The sequence below is a fragment of the Giraffa tippelskirchi genome, chromosome 10 (assembly GCF_054371585.1).
Source record: "Giraffa tippelskirchi isolate mGirTip1 chromosome 10, T2T-mGirTip1v1.2.pri, whole genome shotgun sequence".
NCBI classification, from domain to species: Eukaryota; Metazoa; Chordata; class Mammalia; order Artiodactyla; family Giraffidae; genus Giraffa; species Giraffa tippelskirchi.
In genome coordinates, this window is record NC_137284.1 from 11002847 (window position 1) to 11027667 (window position 24821).

Below are 24821 nucleotides of genomic sequence, written 5' to 3' on the forward strand. Positions count from 1 at the left end.
ACATGTGGTTGCCATGACAGAGGGGTGTGGGGAGGGGAGGGTTGGGAGTTTGGGATTATCAGATGTGAACTAATATATGATATTTAAATAACAAAGTCCTACTGTATAGCACAGGTAACTGTATTCAGTATCCCGTGATAAACTGTAATGGAAAAGAATATGAAAAAGAGTTGGTATATATTTGTGGGCTTCCCTGGTGGCTCAGTGGTAAAGATTTTGCCTGCAATGCAGGAGACCAATTCCTGGGTTGGGAAGATCCCCTGGAGGAGGACATGGCAACCCACTCCAGTATTCTTGCCTGGAGAATCCCCTGGATGGAGGAGCCTGGCGGGTTACAGTCCATGGGGTCTCACAGAGTTGGACAAGCTGAAGCGACCAAGCAGCAGCAGCATGTATATATTTGAATATATATAAAACTGAGTGGCTTAGGTGTAGAGCAGAAATTAACACAACATTGTAAATCAGTTCTACTTCAATATATTTTTTAAACAAAGAACAAGAATGGCCCATAGTTCCCCTCACATACTGCTGTTTCTTTCCTTCCGACTCCTGCTCTTTTTTTTCTCTGCTAGGAATGCCTGTTTATCTCTCCATTGGCCACAACCCATTATTTTTTCTAAAAAAATGTTTAACTTTTCAATGGAGGATAGCCAATTAACAGTATTGTGATAGTTTCAGGTGGACAGCAATGGGACTCAGCCCTACACATACATGTATCCATTCTCCCCCAAACTCCCCTCCCATCCAGGCTGCCACATAACACTGAGCAGAGCTCCCTGTGCTACATGGTAGGTTGTTGTTGGTTACTCATTGTAAATAACATTGTCACAATGCATTCTTTATACTGCACTCAGGCTGTCTAGGAAACCTTTCTGGTCCCACACTCACACTATTTGGCTACTCCAGGCTGGGTTGGGTGACTTATCCTGAAGCTCCCCCAGTCTGTAGCCCACACCACCCCTCGTCTGCCCCTGGGCCCCTTTGCACAGCCCCCGGGGCTGCCATTTGTAAGGAATCCGATATAGATTACCTCAACCCAAGCAGGGTCCCTCGTTCCTCCATGAGGCTGGGGTGTTTAGAATTACTGCAATTCCTTCTCTTCCTCAAAGCCTTCTTTGAGCCCATCAGCCTGCTCTGAACTCCCACAGGGAGCTGACATGAAGCCTCCACCCTGTGCCGGGACTGTGCAGTCACTGTGCACCCTTTTTTTACCTTAGCATCCAACTTCCCCACAGAGGGGTCAGCATCCCAGCTCACAAGAGTGTGAAGTTGCAGCGAAGTTCTAGGGTAAGCATGTAATTTATGATGTCAACCTGGAGAGTTTCGAGTTGGGAAGGGGAGACTGTTAACCCCTATAGTGGGACAGCACAATGAGACTGTCCGCAGACATCCTCCTTGTCACTTGTCCTATTTCAGGGATTGCTAGAGCTGACTTTCCGTGTTCAGGCATCTGAGGTCTCCGGTTGAACTGAAGCTCTGGGAAACCTGAGGCCCTTAGTGTTCCCCTCTCCTTGTGACTCCCACCATGCCAGCACGGGGTGGTGTCTCCACATTTATTGCAGGAGGATGGATGTCCCAGATGGCCCTTTACTCTCATGTGGTTGGTTTTGTGGGAGGCACTGGCCTGGCCACAGGGGCTCCGCAGCATCCGCCATGGTGTGGCTTGGCCTGTAGAGGGCCCCTTCCTCCCAACAGCAGCCCAAGAGTTTCTGCAAATCCCAGATTTGGGAACCAGCCCCCAGGGTTGTCCCCTCACCTTCTGGACGTAGTATTTAGGGGACACGGGGAAGTCCATGCCATTGATAGTGAAGATAACAGGAAGCAGGGTCTTGGTACTTTCACATGAAATCAATTGCTGTAAAAGAAAGCAGGAGAGAGGTTGACCCAGGTGATCCTTGGTGTGTGGGGAGCCCAAGAATGACCCTGTGGCATGACCCTTCACCTGGTTTTGCTCCTTGGGACTGGGGTTGATGTGTTTGAGGATGTTGCGGACCGCTTCAGTTGGGCCATGCAGCAATGAGGTCGCGCTGTCCACAATAGCCTGACAACCGCCGGAACAAGCAACCACCATTCTGTCTACGGAGATGCTGAGAGACAGAGGGACAAAGTGGGCACCACGGTCACTCTGAAGTCTCAATGACTGCCCGCTGGTTGACTTTCTCCTGAAAAGCCCTTCAGCTCTTGCCCTGACTCTGTTTTTCTTTTCTCTGGTCACATCATCTTTTTAACTTCCTTTCAGTTCTTGCAGGCACCAGGCACTTTCATGTCTCAGGGCCTGGGCTTGTGCTGGTGACCTTCCTAGAAGAACCTCATCCCCTTGGTCTAGCTAAGTTTTCCTCATCTTCCAGGTTAATTGTCACTATGTCAGGAAAGTCTTCCCCCCAAGACTAGATCAGGCTCCTGTCTTGCTCACTCTCTGTACACTCTTCCTCATGTCTAGCAGATATCAAGGTGGTAATTCACTGTGTGTGTGAGTCGTTTCATGTACGTCTGCCTCACTAAATGTGAGGGCAATCTGGATCCTCAGTGCCTCCCTCAAGTGCCCAGCACACAGGCGATGCACAATGTATGTTTGTTGAATGAATGAATGAGGAACACCCAGAGACCTGTATCTGGTGTCTCACCAATGATGGGTCGGCCCAGACAGTGAAGATGGAGGTCTCTAGGACAGCAGATGGTCAGAGTGGTGGTGGGGGAGACACAGGCTGCCCTGGGAGAGTTTGTCTTCCAGCGCCTCCCCCTCACCCGGCTCAGACCCTGAGGCCCCTGCCAGGGGAGCATGAGCAGACCCAGGGGCCTCCAAAGAGCAGGTAAGCTTTGGCCTGAGGATATCACAGAGAATCCCATCAATGATTGCCCTTTGTTCTCAGGCCACTCCTGGATCCCAGCTCCTGATTCAGTCACAGCCCCTGCCCCACTGTGTGCCCGGTTTGGGCAGTAAGTAGCACTGGTTAGGTGGGGTGTCTCTTCTTATGAGTTGCTCTCAGGTCTCAAGACTGCAGCCAAACTCTGTCCACTGTTACGTAACTTCTCTCTGAGGAGACCAGCTTTCCCAGTTTTTCAGGACTTTCTCAGTTTTTCAACTGGCAATTCTGTGTACTGAGAACACTCTAGGTCCTGTGTAGCCCTGGTCAGTAGGTCATCTTAACACAATCCTGTTCAGGCTGGTGAAATTCCCCCTGATCCTCTTTTCACCACACTATAGGGTCCTCTAACCAGGCTCCCCACCTCACAGCACAGGAATGCAGCCCTCCCCCAGCTGCCCAGGCCTCTCTGGACCGTTTCAGGATCCTGCTGAGAGGCCTGATCAGCAGCCCTGAGGCAATTATGAACCCATGGGTGGTGTGTGTTCCTGTGTGTGTGTGTTTGTGTGCATCTGTGTGTCTGTGTGTGTTTATATGTTTGCCTATGTATGTGTTTATATGCGTTTCTGTATGTGTTTTTATGTGTGCAGGCATTTCTGTATGTGTTTTTATGTGTGCATGCGTGTGGAGCACATGTCTGTGTGTGACTGTGAGTGCATTTGTGTGTGTCTGTGTGTGTCCATGTGCATGTGTGGGAGCATCATTTGGGGCGGCCCTCAGAAGGAGGGGGCTTACCAGTCCATGGTTATCTCCCATAAGCGGGCTAGGGTCACCGGTACCCACTTGAGATCTCCCGTGTGGTAGGCGTGGTCCACCCCACCAAGCATCAGCAAGCTGCTCTTCTGCGGCCAGCTGAAGCGAGAAGGAAGAAAGAGCTCATTGGAAGAGAGCAACACCAGGCAGCGTTTGAGGGCTGGGCTTCTTCACCCCTCAGAGGCACTACTACGGTCTCCATTTTTCCATGCGGAAACGGATGCTTGGAGAGCTTGAGTACCTGACCGGGGTCGGTCCCCATCTAATGAGTGTCACAGAAGAGGTTCGAAGCTGGGCAGCCTGGCTCTGACCACCCATCCTTCTGAAGAGGGCCTGGACCTTTCCAGCCACCTGAATGCTCAGATATACCCTCAGAGGACTCTATGCTGGAGGGGTCGGGCCTCCTCCTTGTCTAGCCTGTCATTTTTCAGGAAAGCTGACGTCTGAGGGCACTAAGAACATGGGTTCAAGCTCACCTAGGGTTGGCTTCTCTTGCCTGTGACCTGTGCTGAGCAGGCCGCCCACCTCCACTCTCCTTGTCTTGAAATCCCTAATGTGTTTCAAACAACGGGTTCCACATTTTCATTTTGTGCTGGCTCCTGCATATTTTGTAGCTCGTCCTGGGTTCCCAGTGAAATGTTAGTGAGGAAGGAAACATTCCCGCCATCCCTCTCCTTCAGCATCAAATTCATCAGCAAATCCGGTTTTTTTTTCCTCCAGCCATATCCTGGACCATTTCTCTCCCTCCTACCTCCGTCCTGCTGGAACAAACTGCACCCTTGAAACCATGAGAATGGTGGTGTTCCAATGAAACACAACCATTTTGTATTGACAAAAACCCAGTGGTGGGGCCAGTTGTTCTCCTAGGCTAGGCTATCATTCAGGAATCTTCTGGATGAGGTGACCTACACTTTTTCATGCAACTGAAAGCATCTTAGAGCTCGTTTGGAGGAAGGGCTTGTCCAGCTCAGACTTACCTGCTCACGAACAAGGCAAAGACAGGTTCAGAAATGACTCCTTGTCTCTTCAGGTTGTCGAGGAGAGGGGTGGTTTCGTGCGTGGCGAGGCTAGGGTAGGCCAAACCCAAGACGCCATCATAAGGTGAATTTTCCAGGAACCCACTAATCTTATTCTTGCTCAGGCAAAATGTCTGGTTCTTGGCAACAGCTGTCCCGATCTGTGAGACAGGAGAGTGTTCCCACATAAAGGGATGGGAAGTGAGTCTGGGCTGTGGTGCAAATGCCATTAGCACTGCAGAAAAGGACTGAGGCCTCAGTTGACCTCAGATGGGTAGGACAAGCTGGGATAGTAATTGGGCTTCCATTTGTGTGGGGCTGTGGATTTTAACAACACCTGCTTCTCCATCTGAGTGAGTCAAATTGGTCTCATGTCTTCTGTACAGGTGGGGCAACCAGACTCAGGACAGGACTGAATGGTCCCCCTCTAAGGATACAATGAATAGAGAGCAGACTAGTCTTCTCTTTGGCATCACTACGATCTGATGGGCTTCCCTTGTGGCTCAGACAGTAAAGAATCTGCCTGTTAATGCAGGAGACCCAGGTTCATTCCCTGGGTTTGGAAGTTCCCCTGGAGAAGGAAATTGCAACCCACTCCAGTGTTTTGCCTGGAGAATTCCATGGACAGAGAAGCCTGGAGAGCTAAGTCCATGGGGTTGCAAGACTGAGCGACTAACACTTTCACTTTCATGATCTGATGACAAACATGAACTGAATTCATTGCAATGTACTGTGGATTCTACGTGTGCCCAGGAAGACAGAAGCCATTATGCAATGTCACTGGCTGGGTTCTAATGAAAATTCTGCCTGGAAAGCAGGCTTTTGGGGATGTGCACACTTGTGTGTGAGTGCTTGTGTGTGTGTGTGTATGAGAGAGAGAGAGAGAGAGAGAGACCGAGACAGAAAAACACAGGGAGAGCATACTCAGGCACTTTGTGTGTGTGTGTGTGGGGGGGAGGCCATAGTTTTTATTAGTCTCAAAGGCCCCCTAGAGTGAGAACCCTTTTATCAGGCCCATTTTACATCTGTGACCCCTGATTTCCCTGCCTGGATACCTGAAGCCCTGTGCTGCCCCCAAGGGCCCCAGATCAGTTTTATCCTCTCCCCAAACCCACACCTACTTGAGTCCTGAAGGTCAGTGAAGCTCCACTTAAAAAATATGTGACCTTGGCAAGGCCCTTGCTCTGTGCACATCATGTCCCTCGTCTTTATCCTGAGCTAATAATAGTACCTCCTGCCTGGGATGTTGAAAGATGAAACAAGTTATTACCATGAATGTGCCCTGTAGAGCCTGTGAAAATAAAAGGGGGTGCTTTATTCCCCCTTCTTCCTGCTCCAACAAAATGAACCTTGGGTATTGGAGATGCAAATCCACACCCCAAGCCCCTCTCTGGGGTTCATTGTTTTGGAGTTTGTGTGTCAGCAGGGGAGCTGTCTCCCCAGGGACAGGGCCCTGCTGGGCAGGTAGACAGCCACGAGGGGACTTTCAGAAAGACAGTCCCTCCCAGCTGGGCCTGCATCTGTTTTGTAGGCAGTGGTTGCTCCCAGGGCCAGCTTGTACTCAGCCCCTGGTTCCCCCATTACCTGAATAGTTTCACTGGCAAGAACTCCTGTTATCTTTCCAAAGCCATAGTGGAGGTCGAATTTCTTCCTCTTGCACTGGAAGGTGGTGGACATCTTGGGGTCATATGTCTGGGATGCAGCTGCCAACACAAGAGATCCATATCTGTCTGATGCCAGGGATGGAGAAGGCAGGGGGAGGACAAAATGGGTGGGGGGCAGGCACTCACAGCAGGAGGGACTTTGGCAGTAGACAGAGGGCACCCACAAGTCAGACGAGCCGGTGTCAATGATGACCCGGAACTCTTGAGGTGGTGTTCCAATGGTGATGCTGCCAACGTAGGCCATCTATAGGGGCCAGGGATGGAGGTTAGGGCAGACTTGGCTGCCTGGCCACCCTTGATTCCCATTGTCCTGCCTCCCTCTGGGCACCCCAGGGCCTGAAATCACTTTCCAACTGCTCCTCCTCACAACCTCTGCTCAGAGGTCCCTTTGTTTGAGAAGCTCTCCTGTTTCCTCTTTAAGGCCCAGCCTAGTGCCTCCTTTATATATATAAAAACCGAGATTCCCTGGTGGCTCAGATGGTAAAGCGTCTACCCGCAATGTGGGAGACCTGGGTTTGATCCCTGGGTCGGGAAGATCCCCTGGAGAAGGAAATGGTAACCCACTCCAGTACTCTTGCCTAGAAAATTCCATGGATGGAGGAGCCTGGTGGGCTACAGTCCATGGGGTTGCAAAGAGTCGGACACGACTGAGTGACTTCACTTTCTTTCACTTTCTAGCGCCTCCTTCTCCAGGTGGCCTTTCTATGTCATTCCAGGCCACTCCTGCTAAACTCAGAGCATGTCCTGTGAAAAACACGAAAGTGGTCCCTTTTTTGACATACATTCAATTTTTGTCTCTCTCTGGCTTGCTTATATGGGCGTCCCTGGTCGTTCACTGGTAAAGAATCTGCCGGCAGTGTAGGAGACCCGAGTTCGATCCCTGGGTTGGAAAGATCCCCTGGAGAAGGAAATGGCAACCCATTCCAGTATCCTTGCCTGGAGAATTCCATGGCTTTCCTATGCATTCTTGAAGAAGAGATAAGCCCTTATTTTTAAAAAAATAACAGTAACTATAGTGTTAGACCTTTATGGAGTCACATGCATTAGGGACTCAGTAAGTTACTGTCATTTCAGGATCCGTGCAGAGTGAACTTTCTCTGCCTGGAGATTCACATTTGATTTGCAGTTGGCTTTACCTTTTGATCAGAGATGGCTCACCCTTCATCTGTAACTGAGTGGCTCACTTATTTCAGAAAGAACAATCTTCCTCAAACTAACGCCACATCTTTGGTACATAAATGGATATTTACCTGCCACTTGGTCGTAATTGGGCCCAGTTAACACAGACCAAAAGTTGAGGATTTGAGTGCCTTCTCCTCTGGGAATGGGGTCCCTGTTCCCCACTGTTTCTGCCTCTTGCAGGAGCCCCAGCCCCAACATCCCACCTGGAACCTCCAGATGAGCCTCAATTCTAGGCCAGAGCACCAGGGGGCGCTGTGGAGCACCATCCTCCCAACGCACTCACGTCCATGAAGTTCCTCAAGGGATGAGATGAGAAATTCTGATCAAGCGTAGACTTCTGGGACAGGGTATAAGATTGTTGCTCCGGCAAACTTCTCAGCAAGTTTTCTTTCATGAGCATTCTTTGCACAGCCTTCATCTTCGTTATAGGGATTCTTTCACCCAGCATAGGGAAAAGGAAACAAAGAAATGGCAGTAACCAGGTATGACTGTTGTATCTGGCATTGTAATGGCACTGTGTATTTTCCAAGCATTTTTATGAGTGCCATATTTTATCAGAATGCCATGCAAAGACATGTCAAAGACCTAGGTCTGCATACAGGTTCTGTTGTGTAATCTTGGGTAAACCAGATGACTGTTTGGAGCCTACACAGATGAAGACACTGATGCATACACACAGAAAAGGAGAGAGAGCAGAGAGAAGACCTAGAAGCAAATGCATGAGAAATGCTTTTCTATAGCACCACACCTACAGCTGCACAGGTCATGCACTGAACAATTCCAAGGAGTGCCATTTTTATATAGGTCATGATGAGACTGGTACTCCTAGAGTTATGCAACCCTGTAGGCCTGCCCCATGAACTTTGCCCTCCATGGTGCCCATGACAAGATTCTCATCAATCAGTGAAAGTTGAAGTTTAAGACTGCCAGGGAATGATTACTTTCTCTTCTAACCCTGATGGGTGGAAGAATAAGAGGATGACAAGAGAAATCCCAGAGAGATGAAGCCACTTACAGTTCCCATACTTACATGACTATGCACTCTGAGAGGGCCACCAGCCCAAGGAGCACAAGCCACTTCATGCTTCTTTCCTGGGTCCAAGTACTCAGGGAAGATCAATTTCTGAGCATGCAGTGGTGACCAAGAGCTCCTAATTATATATGCTATGACCTGCCCTAATTGTTCCCTTTAGGCTAGTGGTAGATCTGATAAGAAATATGAACCTCTCCGTTAAATCTTTACCTCTATCTGTCTCTGTGGGTATTCAACTTGGAAAATTCTCAGAATACAGAGAGACTATTGTAATCTCTGGAATGGGTGAATTTAACTTAGATGACCATTATATCTACTACTGTGGTCAAAAATCCCTTGAAAGAAATGGAATAGCCATCATAGTCAACAAAAGAGTCCAAAATGCAGTACTTGGATGCAATCTCAAAAATGACAGAATGATCTCTGTTCATTTCCAAGGCAAACCATTCAATATCACGGTAATCCAAGTCTATGCCCCGACCAGTAATGCTGAAGAAGCTGAAGTTCAACGGTTCTATGAAGACCTACAAGACTTTCTGGAACTAACACCCAAAAAAGATGTCCTTTTCATTATAGGGGACTGGAATGCAAAAGTAGGAAGTCAAGAAACATCTGGAGTAACAGGCAAACTCAGCCTTGGAGTACAGAATGAAGCAGGGCAAAGGCTAATAGAGTTTTTCCAAGAGAATGCACTGGTCATAGCAAACACCCTCTTCCAACAACACAAAACCTACACATGGACATCACCAGATGGACAAAACCAAAATCAGGTTGATTATATTCTTTGTAGCCAAAGATAGAGAAGCTCTACACAGTCAGCAAAAACAAGACCAGGAGCTGATTGTGGCTCAGATCATGAACTCCTTATTGCCAAATTCAGACTGAAATTGGAGAAATTGGAGAAAAGCATTAGACCATTCAGGTATTACCTAAATCAAATCCCTTATGACTACACAGTAGAAGTGAGAAATAGATTCAAGGGATTAGATCTAATAGAGTGCCTGATGAACTATGGATGGAGGGTCATGACATTGTGCAGGAGACAGGGATCAAGACCATCCCCAAGAAAAAGAAATGCAAAAAAACCAAAATGGCTGTCTGAGGAGGCCTCACAAATAGCTGTGGAAAGAGAGGTGAAAAGCAAAGGAGAAAAGGAAAGATATACCCATTTGAATGCAGAGTTCCAAAGAATAGCAAGGAGAGATAAGAAAGCCTTCCTCAGTGATCAGTGCAAAGAAATGGAGGAAAACAATAGAATGGGAAAGACTAGAGATCTATTCAAGAAAATTAGAAGTACCAAGGGTACATTTCATGCAAAAAAGGGCTCAATAAAGGACAGAAATGGTATGGACCTAACAGAAGCAGAAGATATTAAGAAGAGGTGGCAAGAATATACAGAAGAACTATACAAAAAAGATCTTCATGACCCAGACAACCATGATGGTGTGATCACTCACCTAGAGCCAGACATCCTGGAATGTGAAGTCCATTAGGCCTTAGGAAGCATCACTATAAACAAAGCTAGTGGAGGTGATGGAACTCCAGTTGAGCTATTTCAAACCCTAAAAGATGATGCTGTGAAAGTGCTGCACTCAATATGCCAGCAAATTTGGAAAACTCAGCAGTGGCCACAGGGCTGGAAAAGGTCAGTTTTCATTCCAATCCCTAGGAAAGGCAATGCCAAAGAATGCTCAAACTACCACACAATTGCACTCATCTCACATGCTAGTAAAGTAATGCTCAAAATTCTCCAAGCCAAGCTTCAACACTACGTGAATTGTGAGCTTCCAGATTTTCAAGCTGGTTTTAGAAGAGGCAGAGGAACCAGAGATCAAATTGCCAACATCTGCTGGATCATCGAAAAAGCAAGAGAGTTCTAGAAAAACATCTATTTCTGCTTTATTGACTATGCCGAAGCCTTTGACTGTGTGGATCACAATAAACTGTGGAAAATTCTGAAAGAGGTGGGAATACCAGACCACCTGACCTGCCTCTTGAGAAATCTGTATGCAGGCCAGGAAGCAACAGTTAGAATTGGACATGGAACAACAGACTGGTTCCAAACAGGAAAGGAGTACATCAAGGCTGTATTGTCACTCTGCTTATTTAACTTATATGCAGAGTACATCATGAGAAATGCTGGGCTGGATGAAGCACAAGCTGGGATCAAGATTGCTGGGAGAAATATCAATAACCCCAGATATGCAGATGACACCACCCTTATGGCAGAAAGTGAAGAAGAACTAAAGAGCTTCTTGATGAAAGTGAAAGAGGAGAGTAAAAAAGTTGCTTAAAGCTCAACGTTCAGAAAACCAAGATCATGGCATCTGGTCCCATCACTTCATGGCAAGTAGATGGGGAAACAGTGGAAACAGTGGCAGACTTTATTTTCTTAGGCTCCAAGATCACTGCCAATGGTGAATGCAGCCGTGAAATTAAAAGATGCTTACTCCTTGAAAGGAAAGCTATGACCAATCTAGACAGCATATTAAAAAGCAGAGACATAACAAAGGTCCATCTAGTCAAAGCTATGGTTTTTCCAGTAGTCATGTATGGATGTGAGAGTTGGACTATAAAGAAAGCTGAGTGCCAAAGAATTGATGCTTTTGAACTGTGGTGTTGGAGAAGACTCTTGAGAGTCCTTTGGACTGCAAGGAGATCCAACCAGTTTATCTTAAAGGAGATCAGTCCTGATTGTTCATTGGAAGGACTGATGTTGAAGCTGAAACTCCAATACTTTGGCCACCTGATGAGAAAAACTGACTCATTTGAAAAGACTCTGATAATGGGAAAGATTGAAGGCAGGAGGAGAAGGGGATGACAGAGGATGAGATGGTTGGATGGCATCACTGACTCAAGAACATGAGTCTGAGTAAATGCTGGGAGTTGGTGATGGATAAGGAGGCCTGGTGTGCTGCAGTCCATGGGGTTGCAAAGAATTGGACATGATGAGCAACAGAACTGAACTGAACTGACTGTAATCTCTTCCTTGAGGCTTAGCTGAAAAATTAAACTAAACTAAGAGTGGTGAATCTCTTGCCAACTTAGACACAAAATACTGCTAATAATGTGATAAAAGGAAATCTAGGGGCCATGCCAGACATTAGTGATGTCACGTGGTCTTCCTAGAAATGCCATAAGATGTACATGGCTGTCCTCAGTTGGAGAGGGGATTGCTAGAAGGAAAAGAAGTCAAATAGCAAAGTGAAGACTTAAGGGGCAGCCCAGTGACATATGAGTGGCTTTAGGTAGAGGGACATTGGCACAGATCAGGGGCAACTTTCATGCCCATCTCTGTCAAAGATCTAGGCTGGAGCAGAACTGCAATTGCACGGTTTCAGTATTGGAAGAAATGTGATGCAGGCATCCACAAGACACTTTATATTGTCCATCAAACATATAAGGAGAACCCTGTGTGCTGGGGTCTGGATAGGACACTGGAAAGTCAAAAGTTGAGTAACACTCAGGTGGTCCTTATCCTCAGGGGAGAGCAGTCTAAGTCATTTCTCACAAATTCCTGGCCCAAGAGAAATGAATGGAAGCACTTGGAGGGCATCCTGGACACCCAGCAACACAGGCCCTACTACTGGGGGCAGCCTCTCCTCAGCTCCAACCAGCGGATGCCATGCTGGAAAGCGGGCTGATTGGCCTAGTTTAGAAGAGAGGTCCGAAGCCTGGATATTTATGTATGATCTTCTGATTTAAATGCTAGCAACTTACCTTTTAGGTTTTTCTGAATAAACAAACTAAAAACAAAATGAGGTACCTATAGTTGGCCTCTGGGCCAGACACCTGGTGGTTGTCAAGTGGAGTAAAATTGAGCTTCCGTTCTCACCCAGACTCTCCGAGGACAAAGCTAGTGGTAAAAGCTGAGCTCTACTAAAACAAGGAGATACGGTGCCCACTCCTGAGTGCAAGGAAGATTTCCATGTCTGCACATGCTCAAGAAGCCTTCTTGGGGTGGAAAAGGGAGGGGACCTTACCCCATAATAAGTGTGGACATGCACCCGTAGGCCTGTGTAGTGGGATCCATCTTAGCAAAAATTTACGGACCCATCTTGGGGAGGATCCATGGACCAGTCTGGTGTAAAGAAAGAAGATAATTGGCCAAGGGTAAACAAAGACCTATGAGGACTGTCCTATATGATTTACTTCACCTCCATGCTGCACTCCTTCTTAATCAGGATGCCCACACCCCGCTCTGGGTATGGTCTCTGCCTAGTCTCTGATGTGCTGCACTCCCCCTCCTTAGAGAAGATGCCCATACCCTTTTTCTCTCTGTGTGTGTCTCTACCCTGCTTCTGAGTTGAACAAACCAACTGTTTTCCCGTGTGCCCTCCCATACATTGTGCTGTGTCTCTAGTAATAAACTTTGTAACTGGTTTTACAGTTTTTGCCTCCTTGAAACATTCTCGCTTTCAAACAGGGACAGGCGCCAGGACCACTTTGCTTCTAGCCTCTAGCCCCAGGTGGTGTAGCGACTCTTGGTTTTCTCCCAGGTCACTTGGGCTGAATTCCTGGCCAGGGAATGAAGATCTCTCTTCAGGACTGCTCACTGCTCTGCCTCTGAGATCAATAGTGGAGGCCAAATGTCAAACAACTGTGTGCTGAATTCAACCTGCAGACTGTGTGGGTCTTTATTTCTGTCCTAGAGGTGCGAGTAGAGAGTGGACAGAGAGGGAATCCAATTCAAGTTGGTTGATTGAATAAGAGACTGGATGCATATTACCTATGTTAATTTTCCTTCAACTTATAAAGAAAGATCAGCAGAGTCATATAAACCAATGAATTTAATAATACTCTTTGTTGAGGACAAATGGATAGAGTTCTAATTCCCTAATAGTCTCCATGTGAAATGAATGCAATAGTGTGGTAGTTTGAACATTCTTTGGCATTGCCCTTCTTTGTGATTGAAATGAAAACTGACCTTTTCCAGTCCTGTAGCCACTGCTGAGTTTTCCAAATTTGCTGGCATATTGAGTGCAGCACTTTCACAGCATCATCATTTGGGATTTGAAATAGTTCAGCTGGACTTCCATCACCTCCACTAGCTTTGTTCCTGGTAATGCTTCATAAGGAACATTTTCCTTCACACTCCAGTATGTCTGGCTCTAGGTGAGTGATCACGCCATTGTAATTATCCAGATCATTAAGATCTGAACTTTTGTGGAGTTCTTCTGTGTATTCTTGACACCTCTTCTTAATATCTCCTGCTTTTGTTGGGTCCATACCATTCTCCTTTATTGTGCCCAACTTTGCATGAAATGTTCCCTTGGTATCTCTAATTTTTTTTGAAGAGATCTCTTGTCTTTCCCATTCTATTGTTTTCCTCTATTTCTTTGCATTGTTCACTTAAGAAGGTGTTTTTATCTCTCTTTCCTGTTCTTCAGAACTCTGCATTCAGATGGATATATCTTTCCTTTTCTCCTTTGCCTTTCGATTCTCTTCCTTAACTCAGCTATTTTTACAGATGCCTCAGATGATAATTTTGCCTTGATACATTTCTTTTTCCTTGGGGATGGTTTTGGTCACCACCTCCATCTGTAGTTCTTTGGGCACTCTGTCTATCACATCTAATACCTTGAATCTATTAGTCACTTAAACTGTATAATCATAAGGGGTTAGCTTTAAGTCACATTCTAATGGCCTAATTGTTCTCCCTACTTTCTTCAATATAAGTCTGAATTTGCCAATGAGGAGCTTATGACCTGAGCCAGTCAGTCCATGTCTTGTTTTTGCTGACTGTATAGTTTCCCCATCTTCAGTTGCAAAGAATATAATCAATCTGATTTTGGCATTGACTACGCAATTGTGCTCATTTCACTTGCTAGCAAGCAAATGCTGAAAATCCTTCAAGCTAGGCTTCAAAGGTACATGAACCGAGAACTTCCAGATGTACAAGCTGGATTTAGAAAGCACAGAGGAACCAGAGATCATATTGCCAACATCCATTGGATCATAGACAAAGCAAGGGAAGTCCAGAAAAACATCTACTTCTGCTTCATTGACTATGCTAAAGCCTTTGACTGTGTGGATCACAACAAACTGTGGAAAATTCTTCAAGAGATGGGTGTAACAGACTACCTTACTTGCCTCTTGAGAAACCTGTAAGGAGGTCAAGAAGCAACAATCAGAACCGGACATGGAACAATGGACAGGTTCAAAATTGTGAAAGGAGTATGACAAGGCTGTGTATTGTCACCCTGCTTATTTAACTTATATGTAGAGCACATCATGTGAAATATCAGGCTAGATGAAGCACAAACTGGAATCAAGATTGCTGGGAGAAATGACAACCTCTTATATGCAGATGATACCACCCTAATAGCAGAAAGCAGAGAGGAACTAAAGAGCCTCTTGCTGAAGGTGAAAGAGAAGAGTGTGAAAAATCTGGCTTAAAACTCAACATTTAAAAAGCGAAGATCATGGCATCCGGTCCCATCACTTCACAGCAAATAGATGGGGAAACAATGGAAACAGTGACAGATTTAATTTTCTTGGTCTCCAAAATCATTGCGGACAGTGATTGCAGCCTTGAAATTAAAAGATGCTTGTTCCTTGGAGGAAAAGCTATAGCAAACCTAGACAGTGTATTACAAAGCAGAGACATCACTTTGCCAACAAAGATCCATGTAGTCAAAGCTATCATTTTTCCAGTAGTCATGTACAGATGTGAGAGTTGGACCATAAAGAAGGCTGAGAGCTGAAAAATTGATACTTTTGAATTGTGGGGCTGGAAAAGATTCTTGTGAGCCCCGTGTACAGCAAGGAGATCAAACCAGTCAATTCTAAAGGAAATCAGCCCTGAATATTCATTGGAAGGACTGATGCTGAAGCTGAAGCTTGAATAATTTGGCCATCTGATGCGAAGACTTAACTCATTGGAAAAGATTTTGATGCTGGAAAAGATTGAGGGCAGGAGGAGAAGGGGAGGAGAGAGGTCAAGATGGTTGGATAGCATCATTGACTCAGTGGACAGTAGTTTGAGCAAACTCTGGGAGAGAGTGATGGACAGGGAAGCCTGGCATGCTGCAGTCCATGGGGTGGAAAAGAGTGGACATGGCTGAGTGACTGGACAACAACAATAGGATTCATGCCTTGAAACATTTTGTCTGCCAAATCAAACATAGAAAGAGATAATTGCAAGGTGTCTAATCAGTCAAGGAACATATACACACAAAATACAAACCACTCAAAGCTCCTGCTCAGCCTGAGATGATCAGGGCTACCTCTTAGACTGTTATTCCATGCAAAGTAAAGACGATGGTGCTTCATGGTTCCTTCTATGACTCCCAGGGCCTGCGTATTCCTGTATGAGGTTCGTCCAAGCCTGTCCCTTGGGTAGAACATTGGGAGGCTCTCCAGTCACCAGGTGTGTATTGATGGGTTGCTGGGTCTTGTCCCTCATTTTTGCACAAGGTTAACTGCCGGAGTCCAGCTCTGACAGCCAGGGAGACGCTGAAGGGATGAACAGGGTCGGCGGAGAAAAAAATGATGGAAAATGATGCAGCCTCTCACTCATTTGGACTGCATGTTTATTTTAAGCATCAGGTTTTCTTTTATACTTTTACAAAAGCATTAGGTCAGAAGTTTGACATCTTCAGTTTCCCCTCACCCAGATTTACTGTCTCCATAAATCATTGTTGTCCTTCAGAGTTCCCTCTTAAGTGTCCTTGTGATTACATTGTAACTCAAGTTTGTCTCTGGGCTGCATACCACATTCCTCAGTTTATTTCTTATCTTTCTAAATCCTGCTTGAGCTCATTAACTCCTAAAAAGACTTCTTTAGCTATTAGTATCTCTAAAATTCCTAGTTTCTATAAGCTATAGTAAAATATGCCAACACTACAACATACCTTAAACTTTTAGCTTCTAACTCTTCTTAATTATTCCTAACCCCCAAACTCAGCAAACTTCTTTTGCCATAAACATCCCCCTTACAGGCAGGTTTCAGATAACAATGTTTCCCATGGCCTCAAGCTGCAGCCTATGTGCTCATCCTTGAACATTCTTTGTAAAGATCCTTGAACAAATGTCAATAGTTAACCTTGCGGATTATAACATTCTTTCCAGCCAACTCAACCAAAGAAAGGAAAGGACAAGTCAGAATCACAAGACCTAACCCCTTCATCCTGGGACCGTGCCTGCGGGATGAGGAGAGGGGGTTGGGGCAGTGCCTCCATTTTGTCAGTAATGCCTATCGCGGCTCCCGACAGTTAACATTCAGTTCAATCCCTGCAGAGGGGACTTGACAGCATCTAACAAATGACACACACATATGCTCTTTAACTCAGCAATTCTACTTCTAGGGATCTATCCCAAAAACTCACTGGCAAAATATACAAGAAGTACCATATGTACAAACTATTCACTACAACACTGTTTGTAAAAGCAAAAGATTGTAAATAAACCCAAAGTGACCTTCCATGGGGGAGTGTGGAATAAGGCACAGGGCATCCCAACACCTGGGTATAACGTGGATAAAAGGAGAGAGGAGTGGAATGGGTGAGATCTTCAGGGTACACTGTTTAGTTTTTTGAAAAAGAGGGACTGGAGAAGTGCTTACAGTTGTTGCTTTTACATACAATATCTATCTATTTTCAATAAGAAAGAGTGGAAGAAAAAGCCTAAACCTACCAAAAATATAATTTATGGATGAAGGCCAGGGATGGAAGTGATTTTTCTTGTTTTATAGTTTTGAAGAAGGAATTCATAGGGCCTGGACTCCATCTTAGGCCTGTTCGTGCTAATCATGTTCGGCCACCTCTCTAATGGACTCTGAACTCTGTGCTTAGTGCCTGTGGAAACGACAATAGAAGGTTTTTTCTGTAACCTCGGGCTTATTGATTATTGACTGTTTGGAATGTAACCTCGGGCTTATTGATTATTGATTGTTTGAACACATAACACATGAATGATAGGGTTATTGTGATTGTATTTACCTTTCCCTTGTTTATGTAAGTCACAAGGAAATTGGGTGGTGGGTTCAGACACGTACACATGGGGTATAAAAGATTTTCACAAATGCTGGTCGGGGTCCTTGGCTAAGAGGATACTCTGCCTTGGGCCCGCCAGTGTAATAAACTGCACTTCACTATCTGCATCGTCCCTCTGAGTGAGCTTGTTTCCCGGAATGTGTGGCTATAACATTTGGTGCATTGGCCGGGAAACTCCTCACTTTGAGGAGACAGGTCTCGTTTGAGGCCACCCCGAGGCTTTGTAGCTTGAATCTCCTAGAGGGGGGAAGGCGCCTCGCCCCTCTGGAAGAACTCGGCCTTTCAACACCCAGTTTCTTCGCTTTGGCAGGTAGTGAACGGCAGCAAGGGAACCGAGCGCTCAGGTGCGGAGGAACCCACCCAGCAGGGTGGAAGAGGGGGTCTGATCACCCCCCTGGGAGGGACCAGAAGGGAGACACATAGGAAACTGGTTTAGGTTGGCGACAATAGCTACTCGGCACTCGGGTCGACGGCCGTGCGCCAGGGATAAAGAAAGGGAACTTAGGGTTTAAGCCGGTTAGGAGGTGTGTCCACGCCGTCTTAGGGAACATGCCGAATGGTCGCCACAGGGTTTTAAAAAGGAGATATTGAATTCCGTGTGCTCGTATTCTGCCCTCCCCCAGGAGGTACCCATCTGCTGTGTGACCCATCATCTCCCCTACCAGTGGAAACAGGTAGATTGGCTTCTCGGGAAGGCCCTGGGACAGGGAAATCCAGAGGTAAGAAAATGGGAGGAAGCGGATCTAAGGCCACTGTATTGGAGAATATGATTAAGAATTTTAAGAAAGGGTTCCATGGAGACTATGGGAAGAAAATGACACCAGGCCGGCTCTGTACCCTTTGTGAAGTCGAATGGCCTTCCATGGGAGTTGGCTGGACACCAGAGGGAACTATGGACTTAAATCTCATAAAGGCAGTCTATGCTATAGTTACGGGAAAGCCTGGACACCCCGATCAGTTCCCATACATAGACTCTTGGCTGGGAATAGCCCAAGACCCCCCCAAATGGGCCCGTTTTTATGCTCATGGCGGGGAAGGAAAAATCTTGATGGCCCAAAAGGTAACCAAGGATGAGGAGGAAATTTTACAAGACCCTGAAAGAGATGAACTTCCCCCACCACCGTATTGGATGATGGTCCTGCCAACTAGTATCACCGCGGCTGCCGGAGGCTCAACCGGAGGAACCAGCCCGAGACCAGTAAGCTTCCCAGACTCCTCAGCGGTCCCAACAGCTCCACAGGTTGTAGAGCCGCCCACTCGGCAGGTTCCAGCCTCAGCTGGAGGGACACTGAGCCCACCGGACTCTGCCACCCCGGATGCTGCCTCTACGTTCCCTAAACTCTACCCTCCACTCCCGGTAAGTACTCCCGGACAAGGGGGAGGAACCACTGGAATTAAACAAAGGCTCCATTCTGCCAAAGAGCCAGAGGTAAGAATAACGCACAAGATTGCTAGATCAATCTAGAAAAGAGGTAATTCTGAGGCTCCCCACGCCTAAGACTCGGCAACAAGTCAGGGAGTTCCTAGGAGCCACTGGATTCTGCAGGATTTGGATTCCAAGGTATTCTCAAATAGCCCAACCCCTATTTGAGCTCCTGACAGGGCCTGAAGAAAATCCAGTTAAGTTGGACTGAGAAACAGCAAAAAGCTTTTGAGGAGCTAAGACTAGCAATCACCTCTGCCCCCGCCTTGGGATTGCCAGATCTCACCGAACCATTCACCTTATATGTGACCGAGAAAGATAAAACAGCCATGGGGGTTTTGACTCAAACCTTAGGAATGTGGGACAGGCCGATAGTTTACCTTTCAAAGCGACTTGATAACATTGCCACCGGCTGGCCTAGCTGTCTGTGGGCAGTAGCCACGGTCGCCTTACTGGTACATGAAGCCACAAAATTAACTTTCGGTCAGGACCTGATCGTAAAGGTCCCACATGAAGTCAACACCCTCCTTCGAGGAGATCCCCACAAATGGCTGTCCAATTCCCGGATTATTCAATACCAGGGACTGCTATGTGAAAACCCCAACCCCCGTATCGAGCCTTGCCAGGGTTTAAACCCGGCAACGCTTCTCCCAACAGGAGAAGGTGGACCCACTCACGATTGCAAGGAAGTCTTAGAGGAGGTCTATGCTAGCCATCCAGACCTCCGAGACAGGCCAATTTCAAATCCTGACTGGACTCTGTATACTGATGGCACCAGCCTGGTAAAGCTAGAACAGCGAATGTCAGGCTATGCTGTAGTCACAGAGAGGAATGTTATCGAGGCCAGCTCCTTACCACAACACTGGTCAGCCCAACGAGCTGAATTATGGGCCTTAGTCCGGGCACTGCAATTGTCAAAGGATAAGAAGGTGAACGTTTACACCGACTCCCGGCATGCTTTTGCTATGCTCCGCATACATGGGGCGCTATACCGGGAGAGAGGCCTTCTAACAGCCAATGGAAAGGACATTAAAAATAAGGAGGAGATCCTGACTCTGCTAGACGCTGTCTGGAGTCCCGCGGAGGTAGCAGTCACGCACTGCCGTGGGCACCAAAAGGAAGACACCCCACAGGCTCGAGGGAATAGGCTGGCTGACGAGACCGCCAGACGAGCAGCTGAGGACAAAAAAGAATCCGGGGAAATCCCCATGAGAACTTTTGTCCTAGCTGAGCTACCCGAGCTGGCTCTAGACTCCCCAACATACACTGAGGCTCAAAACCAACTAGCTGAAGCAGAGGGAGCCACCAAGACAGAAAAAGGATGGTGGGAACTACCGGATAAACGGAATCCCAAAATTGCAACTCCTGCTCTCAGATTAACGCCGCTCCAGGGTGCAGACCAAAACCTCCAGGTATCCAATTAAAAGGTACTCTTCCTTTTGAACATCTGGAAGTGGACTTCACTGAGATGAAACCATATCTCCATTTTCACTACCTGTTGATCCTGGTATGTACAATCTCGGAATGGGTGGAGGCCTTCCCCACCCAAACTGAGAGAGCATCAGAAGTAGCTCGGAGCCTGCTTAGGGAAATAGTTCCCCAATTTGGATTCCCCACCAGCATAGGATCAGATAACGGCCCAGCCTTCATATCAGATCTGATACAACATGTAAGTAAAGCCATGAATATAAAATGGAAGTTACAAACCGCCTACCGGCCTCAGAGCTCCGGAATGGTAGAACGAACTAACCGGACACTAAAGGAGACACTTTCTAAATGGATTATAGAAACTGACTGTTCCTGGGTAGATTTACTTCCCATGGCCTTGCTCAAGCTCAGGATGACCCCACGGTCCCACAGCTACTCTCCCTACGAAATTGTGTATGGGAGGCCTCCTCCCATAATAAGACAGGTAACAACTGATATACTTGAGGTAAGGGGAGACGGGATATCACAGCAGATGGAACAACTAGGTAAGGTAATTAATCAAGTAACTAAGTTTGTGCAAGAAAGAATACCGTTCCCCTTGGGGGAGCAGATGCATGAGTTTATACCAGGGGACCAGGTATGGGTGAAAGACTGGAAACATGACTCACTGGCCCCCCGATGGAAAGGTCCTTAAACTGTTGTTTTAACCACCCTACTGCAGTTAAAGTTGCAGGCATTGTCCCTTGGATCCATCACACCAGAGCGAAGAAGGCATACCACGCTGACCCGGAAGACGCCGAGTGGACCACCCAGAAAGACTCCACCGCCCACGGGAAACCAAGATCATTCTGAAGAGGAAGAAGAAAATGAGGTCCCAGACGAGCCCTCTCTAGGATAGAGCTGGGTAAACGACTCCTGCTACTCGGCCTCACCAACACAGTTCTGAACCTGACCACTGTTCCTGCACAGGACAACGTCTTCATCTCATGGGCACATTCCTACGCGGACTTCCACAACTCCTCCGACTGTTGGGTATGAGGGGCTATGCCCCTGTCAGTTATGGATGGACTCCCCTGGTGGGTGTCGCCACTTCATTATGGAGACTTTATACCACTGTGCTCCTTCTTGGAACAACAAAAGGGAACTTTCCTTTCTCTCACCAATCATAACCTTTCTTTGCTCTCCTGGTGTAAAAAAAAAGCCATCAATGGGCCAGGGACATGGGGTTACATTTAATATGAACACTAGTCTTATGGAGGTAACAAGAGCTTATACCTCATATATGAAAAAAAAGAGAAGGGCTCCCTAACAAGGGGGACAGGCTTCCCGGTACCTTGAGCAATACTACCAGGTCTGGGATGAATATTTCTGGATGACTCCTGAGAAAGGACAGTTGATTGCTCCCGCTACTATTTGCTGGGAACAAAAAGAACACAAAGTTGGATTTGGAGACCGCCACCTAGACCCAAAAGAATTAAAATATATGGGTTATTTGTCTCCTGAACAATGTGAACAAATCATAGAAGTTACCTATCACCCCAATCAGTCGGTTCAGTGGCCCGGTTCCAACTGGAAATATAATCCTGGAATCCGTTGGGTAGCCCCCAACGGGACCCAGTGGCTCTGTGGGCTTAACTTATGGCCATGGTTACCAGTTGGCTGGGTAGGGTGTTACACACAGGGATTTGCTTTCGCCCATGGCAGTATTAAGCCTAGCCTACATCAACCTCCAGTAAACCTGCCCTATCTGCACGCAAGATGTACAAGATCTGTGTTCCAATGATATGACTATCTTGCTGCTTTGTTTGTACCCTCTGTAGGGACAACGGATATCATGATTAAGGTGGAGGCCTTAACTAATTTCACTAAACAAGCCCTCTTAGACAGTACAAAATCCACTCAAGCCTTGAACAAAAAACAAATTCAGATGAGGAAGGCAGTAATTCAAAATAGGATGGCATTAGACATACTCACAGCAGCCCAGGGAGGGACTTGTGCCATAATTAAAGTCGAATGTTGTGTATACATCCCTGACCTGTCTAAAAATGTATCTACTGCCTTGGAAGATATGCAAAATCAAGTGAAAGCCATGTCTGATGAAAATATTCCCTTTTGGACTTCGGTCCTGTCCTGGGTAAAGGGAGATTGGTGGAAAACTATTGTTACTGTTGTCATAATAGTTTTAATCATCCTGCTTTGTGGGCCCTGCTTCTTAGAATGTCTTGTGAACTTTGTAACCCAGAGGTTGATAGCGTTCTCTCAAGTGGGTGGCCAGAGGGCTAAAGTACAATATATCTCAATGAATGATGCTCGTAACGATAACTAGGAGCATCAAGAGGGGGGAATGAAGAAGGAATTCATAGGGCCTGGACTCCATCTTAGGCCTGTTCGTGCTAATCATGTTCGGCCACCTCTCTAATGGACTCTGAACTCTGTGCTTAGTGCCTGTGGAAACGACAATAGAAGGTTTTTTCTGTAACCTCTGGCTTATTGATTATTGATTGTTTGGAATGTAACCTCAACCTCGGGCTTATTGATTATTGATTGTTTGAACACGTAACACATGAATGATAGGGTTATTATGATTGTATTTACCTTTCCCTTGTTTATGTAAGTCACAAGGAAATTGGGTGGTGGGTTCAGACACGTACACATGGGGTATAAAAGATTTTCACAAATGCTGGTCGGAGTCCTTGGCTAAGAGGATACTCTGCCTTGGGCCCGCCAGTGTAATAAACTGCACTTCACTATCTGCATCGTCCTTCTGAGTGAGCTTGTTTCCCAGAATGTGTGGCTATAACAGTTTGAGTTTGCAACCATTAAAATGCATCACAGGCTCAAAAACAGATAAAGGAATACATCTGCAGAATTTTAGAACAATCAAAAAGCAAATGAGCCTAATTGTATCAAGTTGGTGACATTACTTCACAGAACAAAACATTATTTAAGTGGCTTTAAATACAGAAGTGTGATTCTACATTCACAGTGGAATGTCTTCTGATGACAAAGGCAATCAAAAATACTCCACTGTATCCAAAACAAAACCAAAAGAAAACAAAAAAGCAAAGAAATTTGAGACTATATCCATCACCTTATTGTTGGTGATATTGCTTTTGTTATTGTGAAAGTACCATATTTATTACTGGTTAAAGCAAGTCAATAATTTATGCTAATTTTGTTCTGAAGCAAGACTTTCAGTGGACAGGGTAAAGAGGTTCAAGTATAAAACAAAAAACCTTTAGTAAAGCCCTACAGCCTTAAAAATTGATAACATAAGTTTGAATCATTTAATTATTTTCCTTTTATTTTTCCTTTTCTTTAAAGGAATTGGTGCTTCCTGACTCTTTCAACTGAAAAGCCTAGAAGGGATGGCAACTTGGTTACAGTGACTATCCTGTGGTATATCACGTGGCCTCGAAATTCCATTTCCCACCTTAGAGTCCATGGATTCTTGAAGAGATGACTGATTTCAGGACTGGGGCAAGGAATGAACAAGATAAGCCTGAGAATCTTGAAGGACCAGAAATTTGAGGGCCTTCAAAGATTAGCAAGAGCTGAACAAAAAGTTTAGGAATCCATCTGATGAGGGCGAAAGTGAGACAATTTTAGCATCAGATCAAATCCACCAAAACAAATTAAATATATAAGAATTCAGGAGTTCCAAATGTTAATAGATAACATGTAATTTGTCACTGTGGCAGATTGCTAGGACAAAAAGTCACCATCATGGACACTAAGAAAGGGAAATAATCATCAGTATTTATGCTATTTTTGTTTGTATGAAGCATATTTCATGTAACTATAAACATTTGAAAGAATGCTCTTATTAATCGAAGATTTCCAGGAATTAAATTCAGCAGTGGTAGAAAGAAGAAACCACTGTTTTGCAACATTCTCATGAATTAATGGATCTTGGCCAAGATCATCCATGGATGGTAAAACTGTAAGATGAAAGGTCAAAGGTGAAGTTTATAATGCATGCATGAGGTTGGCAACATCAGGTCCCACTGCATCTCAGCATACATCAAAGTGAGGCAACTAGCGATTATGTCTCTTAAGTGATGCCATAAGAAATACATGTAACTACAAATTAAATATTCCAATAAAATTTGTTGAACTCAAGTCTAGATCTAGCTACCAGTTTTCAGGGAAATACACAGATAAAGGAACAGAGAAGAAATCCTCTAAATCAGCAGCCTCCAGCTTTTTTTGGCACTAGGAACTGGTTTCCTGGAAGACAATTTTTCTAGAGACTTGGTGGAGGGGGTGATTTCTGGATGATTCAAGGGTATTACGTTTATTGTGGACTTTATTTCTATTATTATTATGTTGTGATATATAATGAAGTAGTTATACAACTCACTGTAATACAGACTCTGTGGGAGCCCTTAGCTTGTTTTCCTGTCACGAGACTGTCCATCTGGGGGTATTGGGAGAGTGATGGGGAGCAGCTGAAAATACA

The 24821-nt window shown here is 45.8% G+C and overlaps 1 protein-coding gene and 1 long non-coding RNA gene across 3 annotated transcripts in view; one reads left to right on the forward strand and one right to left on the reverse strand.

The window, feature by feature from the left end:
* The window catches only part of LOC145522370 (pregnancy-associated glycoprotein 2-like), a 32656-nt gene that overhangs the window by 463 nt on the left and 7372 nt on the right, over positions 1-24821 (reverse strand). The window contains exons 1-8 of one of the 2 annotated variants that reach the window (XM_081531127.1): positions 8510-8610; positions 7763-7913; positions 6424-6541; positions 6218-6336; positions 4595-4794; positions 3600-3716; positions 1943-2087; positions 1757-1855 (exon numbers count right to left, since the gene is read on the reverse strand). In XM_081531127.1, the coding sequence (XP_081387253.1) occupies positions 1757-1855; positions 1943-2087; positions 3600-3716; positions 4595-4794; positions 6218-6336; positions 6424-6541; positions 7763-7913; positions 8510-8562 (1002 nt within the window). In that variant the 5' untranslated portion in view covers positions 8563-8610. Of the gene's footprint in view, positions 1-1756; positions 1856-1942; positions 2088-3599; positions 3717-4594; positions 4795-6217; positions 6337-6423; positions 6542-7762; positions 7914-8509; positions 8611-24821 lie in introns of those variants that run through there. The other variant, XM_081531128.1, reaches the window with a different exon arrangement.
* Positions 887-24481, forward strand: LOC145522373 (uncharacterized). The gene is made up of 2 exons (XR_014066004.1): positions 887-1287; positions 23684-24481. It is a non-coding gene; the product is annotated as an uncharacterized LOC145522373 (long non-coding RNA).